The 6,785-nt window shown below is 41.5% G+C and overlaps 1 protein-coding gene across 1 annotated transcript; it reads right to left on the reverse strand.

Annotated features, from left to right (window-relative positions):
- Positions 1 to 2,037: 2,037 nt before the first annotated feature.
- LCN9 (lipocalin 9) lies at positions 2,038 to 6,148 on the reverse strand. The gene is made up of 7 exons (XM_030293816.1): positions 6,017 to 6,148; positions 5,523 to 5,659; positions 4,735 to 4,805; positions 3,909 to 4,019; positions 3,489 to 3,584; positions 3,243 to 3,288; positions 2,038 to 2,313 (listed from the first exon to the last, which is right to left on the reverse strand). The coding sequence occupies exons 1-7, from the start codon at positions 6,104 to 6,106 to the stop codon at positions 2,304 to 2,306; spliced, it is 561 nt and encodes a 186-aa protein (XP_030149676.1). The 5' UTR covers positions 6,107 to 6,148; the 3' UTR covers positions 2,038 to 2,303.
- Positions 6,149 to 6,785: the final 637 nt, after the last annotated feature.

Below are 6,785 nucleotides of genomic sequence, written 5' to 3' on the forward strand. Positions count from 1 at the left end.
TCTGTTCCTCCCCTGCTCGCTCACTCTTTCTCAAAAATAAAAAACATTACTAAGGAGAAAACTTAAAAACTCTAAGAAAGGACATAGAAGATTATCTGAATAAATTGACAGACTTGGGGTTCACTTAGTTTTGGCCCAGTGGGCCCTGTGTCAGTCTTCTGACCTCCAAAACTTGTCCTGTTTTGAAGCCACTAAATTTGTAGTGATTTGTTACAGTGAACAGAAAATCAATCCGGGACCCATTTCTCCTGTCCAGCTGAATGCCAAAGAAGAATCCTCACTGCATTTGATGCACAAGCAGAGTTTCCTCGCATATACTTTTAACTCTTGGGAGGAAACGTGGTACATATGATCTACAGAGTAATCTTAATTCACACTTGCCTGCATTTGGAGTATTATTCTGTGGTGCTCATTGCAGTAGATTTATTTTCCTTCCTTTAATTAGCTCAATTTGTTTTCAGACCCAAGAATGTGCTGATGGGCAATGAGATGATAAGAAACTATTAAAAAACAACTAAGAATTTAAGTATGATGGTGGAAAATTCCCAAGGGGATTGGCCCTCCAGTTCCTGAACAGTGTACGAAGAAACAATAGCATAGCTCCCCGCGATGAATGCTTCCACCATAACTTTCATCTGATGCCTGATTCATTTGATACTCTAGAAAACAGGTTTGAAAACTCAATGTCCCTCTCTCTGTGTCTTTTTGGTGAGCTAATCTGGGTTGACATCAGCAAGATGGTGGAATAGGCGGTGTGACCCCTCATCGCATACCCCACAGAAACACCTGTTTTAGCAACCACTCATGGATGAAAATAACTTTGTGGGAGTTGGGAAGTACAGGTAAGAGTTTCAGTGTGAGCTCCAGCTGCCACCTTGACCTAGGAACAACAGAGGGTCTTTTTGTGCTTCCCTCTTGGCTGACATGTGGCACACCCAGCCATCTTCCCTCATCGATCATCATTGTGGCCCTCCTTGCACTGTTATTGTTGGTAATGTCTTAAGCACTCTCAGGGTTATGTTGGGCCATGCCCCTCTGGGTAACAGCTGTTCTATCCCTTAAGTGCTAACATTTAAAAATGAGGGGTCCTAGATTTTCTTGAGTTCTGGCATCGGGGAGATGGCACTCCATTTTGGTAGACTTGTTTAATCACTGTGTTGTATACCTGATACTACTAACAGCATTATCTGTCAACCACACTTCAATTAAACAAAAAGATCTTCGCATGCATGACAGGTTGACTTTCTACAAAGCCTACTGACGTATTTCAGCCAATAAGACCAAATGCTTAAGTCTGGAGCAATTAAGTCTGAACCTTATTCTTCTGACCTGGAGGCAGAGTAAGATGTGGGGAGGGTCACATGCCTATAAAGCTCTCCCTAATTAACCGTACGTTCATAACGACTGAGTCATTCTTTTTGTATGACAACTCCCACCCAGGTCTTGCTCTGCCCCAACACCCATGTGTAAGTTTTACACTGTTGCAAAAGGATTGTGAGTGGAAGATCATTAATTTCCTTTTCCCTTTCCCTGTAAGCTCCCAAAAGAAGAGGCTGATAGCATTTTGCCTCCTTGATGCCTCCTGACTGTACCAAGCCCAGATTATTGAAGGTAGGTATTGCTCACACTTAATGGAATCTCACCTAATATGTTCACAACAGATAACAGTGATGATTGAAGGAACTTTTCCAAGAGTACGGAAGGACACTAACCATCTAATAGGACGGATGACACAGAGAAGCTAAAATATGGGGACATGTCCTGAAACATGTTGAGCTGGTACCAGCCTCAGCAACAGTCCATGGAGAAAAAGAATTCTAAGACGGGGCAAATTATGGGAAAGTTTATCTTATCAGATCACCAAGAAACAGGCAAATCAAAGGGCAACCAGCACTCATGGGGACAGAGAATTACTGCAGAGGGAGAAACTCAGGAAAGATTCTGAGAAGCTAGAGAAGGATTATGGGTGCAGAGCCAAGGTCCCCCCATTTGCTTTTTGTCGGCCCCACACTCCCATATACACAAACCACAGGACTGCAAGGCTAATCATTTATTGACCAGGTACAGGAAGTTCTTATTCACCATAGAGTTCTCCTGGGTATGGGAAAGACAGCTGGAAAATTTGGAGAAAATTCTTGAAATCTTGGTTGGTTAATGTTTTCCTAGACAATTAAGGAAGATTCTGAAGATGCAGAGATAATGCTTTCCTATGTGATTATGATGGAAATCAGGTCACAGCACTTGTCACTAGATGGTGTGGGGACCACAGAAGGGAAGATCCTGGAGCCCAGGTAAGGAAGCATTCACTCAACACTAAATAAGCAAATGAAAAAGAGAACACAGAAACTTATTAAGCATTCCTTGGATTGAACTGAAGCAAAAAGAACTTCTATTATAGAGACAAATGGTGAATAGTAGATGTCAAGCTGTATTGTAACATGTTATTTGCCAGAATAGGGGAGGGAGGGCAATGAATAAATGCCCCCCCTTTTTTCTACTGCTGATCTCATATTTATTGTCCCCAAACTGAATCTATGAAAAAAAGAGAGCAATGAAGGATCCGAGGCTTGTTCTGCCACCTTCAGCACTAGAAGTTTTGAAGAGTTTTAGATAAATTGAGAGGTAACGGCAAAGCCATAGCTACCTTTTATTAAATGTCTGCTTTACGCAAGCTACATTATCTGAATGAAGCTCCACAATAAATCTAAGGTAGGTAACTGATGAGAAGATTCAGTGTCTGTTTTCCAGTTTAAAAGACAACTGGAAGTTCAGACAGCTCTATTCCCAGGTGAAAAGTTAAGGATGTACAAAGATCAAAGGAAGAAATGTTTGTTGTAAATTGGGAGGGTGAAATGCCTTCTGGGCTTGGAAGACCAACCATAAACACAGAAATGGATGTGAGTTTCATATTCGTGTCCTATTACCCTTTCTCCATTTCAAATTTTAAGTCTTAATGATTTTTAGCATGTCATCAATTACTGAAGTCTTTTGCCAGCATTATGTCCACATGGTAACTCTGCAGGGTAGACATCATTATTCCCTTGGTAAATGCTTAGGTCATTTGTTCAAAAGTTCATGGTAGGAATGAGTCCTGAACCCAGCTCCTCCAATTCCACATCTCAAGCTCTCCTCACAAGCTTCCTTACCAAATTATTTTTATTGTCATCTTTGGACACAAACTCCTAATGCTTTTGGAAGGCACTGATCCCAGGGCCACCCCCTTTCCATCAGAGATCACCAACCTGGAGTCCTGGGCCACTTCACTTCCTCGGGCCTGTAAACAGCGATCTGTAGAGACAGAACACATACAAACACCAAACCCAGTTTATTTGCCAGAGAGAAACCAAATGATTCTCTAGGTTAAGGCAAAGGGGACTGATTGGGGGTACTGCCTTCTCTTGTTTTTTTGTTGTTGTTGTTATTGTTTTTTTCCCCCTTCAGTAACATGGGAATTTAAGAAGAGAAAACTAGAAAATAACAATACTTACCAACTTCAGTCAGGTCAAGTATGTTAACAATCCCATGTTCTTGGCAGTATTTCACAAACTTTTCCTTGAGTTTTTGGCTCACATCTGGTTCTCGGGCTGTGGGGAGAGTGACAGTAACTGCTGTGTCTTATGTATTTGTCACTGAGGCTCATAAGGGGGTGGCTCCAGATGGATGGAAAATGGACAGCACTGATTGGGTGCTTAGGCGGAAGTCTTGGGGATGGGTTATAACCTGTCTTGAATTTGACATCTTTAGGATATGGTTCTGGCAGGAAAACAGATTACCAAAGGTGAGCATCTGTCTTCAGAGGAGGAGAGACATTCCAGGATAAAAACTGGGAGGACCACTTTGCCTCCAGGTTTACCTTCCTTCCCCTCCTTCCCCACCCCAAGATGAGTGTCAGCATGAAAATACCGTACCATAGAACTCTACCAGTTGGAATGGTCTCTTCTTGTCAAAATTCAGAAGATGTAACAGGATATATTCATCATAGACCGTTTCAACTATGCTAAATACATTGTATCCATCATCTGTGGAGGAAACAGAACACAGTTCAGAACTTGTGCCACCGTGTGCTGGCCTCTCAGAGCTTGATAGGTCAGAGCTTGTTAGATCCACGGGAAGTAAGGAAACCCCTTTACTTATTTTCAACTACGAAACAAATTCAAGTGCATATCCTGGAAGATAGAGTAATATTTAATGTCTTCATTTACATCTCCCTGGGCTTCATGAGGCGACATCCAAGGGATACTGGTATTTGACTACTAGTAGTAGAAAAATTCAGCCATAGCAGCAACTTATGCTCTATCATCCTCCCTGAGACTCACCCACCTCCCTTGACCATATCTGCCAACTATGTGTCTCTATCCTCTCTATAGGCCCGCTGGCATTACATACCCAGTGCTCTATATCCTGAGCGATGATGTGCTATAGCAATGACCAGCAGACATCATCAGAAAGTAGGCAGGGAATGAGAAGCTGTCCCACCACTTATTTTTTTGTCAATTTTCTTGCTGGAGGTACATATAAGCAAACTACCTTCTTTATCTGATGGTATTATGTGCCAGGCATTGACTTTTTTTACCCAAGGTTCTTCCAGATTCAGGATTTGGCTATTAGATGGCCCCTCATTATATAATGTACATAAGCTACTGATCAGGAATTGGTCAAGATCTTGAAGATATTGGCGTTTATTAAATTCTTGGAGTGGAAGTAGAATTTAGAAAGACTTTTTAATATACTTACACACAACACTATATACACCATCCTCTCTTTTGTCAGCAACCAGAAATACTTCAGTACACTTTCCGTTCTTTCTGTAAAACAGAATAAGCTGATGTCCAAGAGATATTGATGCCCCAGCTCCCTCACACTCTACCTATAATTTGGGTTTCTGATTCCACTTCATTGTTGAACGTTTTTGGGAGTACAGTTTCCAAAGAGATTTTATTTACATTATTTTACTTTGTGATACTTTAAGAATGAGTCAACTACTTCCATTACTGTCACTCTGCCACTACTTCCCACTATTATCACTACAACTACCTGTCTAAATAATTAGCTTAGTGTTCACCATGTGCCAGCCTCTCACAGAAGTGCTCTCCAAACATTACCTCACATGGTCCTTGCAAAAAAAATAAACCATTAAAGAGAATTATCATCCTCTTTACCCAAGGGAAAATTGGGGTGGAAACAGATGAAGTTTCTTGGTCATACATAAGAGATTCAAGAGAGAGACAGGCTGTCAATTCCAAGTCCTGTGCTCCAAACTTATGCTGTACTGTTACATTACTTATGATTCTGATACCCTCTACCCCATCCATACTTCCTCTACTCCTATTTGAATTTGTTTCTGTCATAATTCTTATCTTTGAATCTAGAAAAGGCCCAGGTTCTTCAGGTCCTGGATCAGTGTCAGATAATGGACTCTTAATACAAACCCAGAAGGTATGTGTACCCTCACACACACAGAGTTCCAACACCATATTCAGACTCCCGTGTTTCCTCTCCCAAGTGACAAAGACCACACTTACTTTGTATGAAATACAAAGGCCAGAGAAGAGTTGTCCAGGGCTTTGATGTGTTCGACAAAAACCCTCATGCTACCATTTTCTTCTATCTTTTCCTTAACATCTGAGGCCAAGAGAATGGAATACCACTCTCCTGAAATCTGCAATAAATCAGTAAAATGATTGGGTAAGAAAAGGGGAGAGGGAACTCCATAGGAATACTTGTCTCCTTGAACCTGGCCTGTGCGCCAGGACTCATAATAATGATGTGAAGATGGAATTAGAACTCAGGTCAATTGGTACTACATCTAGGGCTCTTTCCACCATCCCTAAAGCAAGAACAGAGGTCCCCAAGTGTTCTCTTTTAGTATGGTACAATTGCTCTTAGTCAAAAGTCTGAAACCACCCCTTTGGTCTAATACATCAAGGAACTCCTGTTCTCTGGTAGGACCACGTTACTTCAGAATCCTCCACGCTACCCCACAAGGGCAGAAGCTACTATACTCTACAGACTCTACCTTTGAAATATCGATGTTGCTTCTCACAACGTTTTCTTCCTCATGGGCACAGACTAGAGTCAGCCCTAGACACAGCAACAGCAGCTTCATCTTGGCAGGAAATAGCACGGTCTTCCCTACAGTCACTGGGAGCGAGTCTCTCCCTGATGGTGGCTCCAGTCCCCGGCTCCTCTGTTTTTATATCTGTTCTGGGTCCAGTTTTTTCATCCATTGGACACCACCTTCCCTCCTCCCACTCCACGAAATGGTATATCATTCACTGGTGTGAGGCCAAAGACTGTTCTTGCCCTTTTGAAACTTGGCAATCTCCTCTCTTTTAGATCTACTTAATGACCTTAAATTTCTCAAAACACACACTCAAGAAAAATAGTGGAAAAAACCCTGCCTTTTGGAACCAGATTTAACTGTGGATCTGGCTTGGAATCAGAGAGCCAATTATGTGAGGCAGGAATGGAATAAAACTTGGAAAGGGAATGTGTAGGGAATCTATGTTCCATTGTTCACATGGTGTGCAGAATTGGGTGCATCACTTCAATTTTACTAATTTCAGAAGCAAAGACACTGCCTCTACCAAAGATGATAGTACCTTCCACAAAGCAGTAAAATAGAGTTGATCAAAACAGGTTTGAATAAAATAATGAAATATGGCTTCTATTCAGTATATTTTCTTTTCCTTATTCTCTGAACTCAATCACTACGTTTTTTTCTTTCCCCACAATGAATGGACAAGTGTTTAATCACTGAGTATACTTCACTTTACCATATGCCC

The sequence above is a fragment of the Lynx canadensis genome, chromosome D4, assembly GCF_007474595.2.
Source record: "Lynx canadensis isolate LIC74 chromosome D4, mLynCan4.pri.v2, whole genome shotgun sequence".
Lineage (NCBI taxonomy): Eukaryota > Metazoa > Chordata > Mammalia > Carnivora > Felidae > Lynx > Lynx canadensis.

Coding starts and splice junctions, on each gene's coding strand:
- LCN9 (XM_030293816.1), bottom strand. CDS start 6,106: ATGAAGCTGCTGTTGCTGTGTCTAGGGCTGACTCTAGTCTGTGCCCAT. Junction 5,660..6,016: donor GCAACATCGATATTTCAAAG/GTAGAGTCTGTA, acceptor GATTTATTGCAG/ATTTCAGGAGAGTGGTATTC. Junction 3,289..3,488: donor ACTTGACCTGACTGAAGTTG/GTAAGTATTGTT, acceptor CTGTCTCTACAG/ATCGCTGTTTACAGGCCCGA.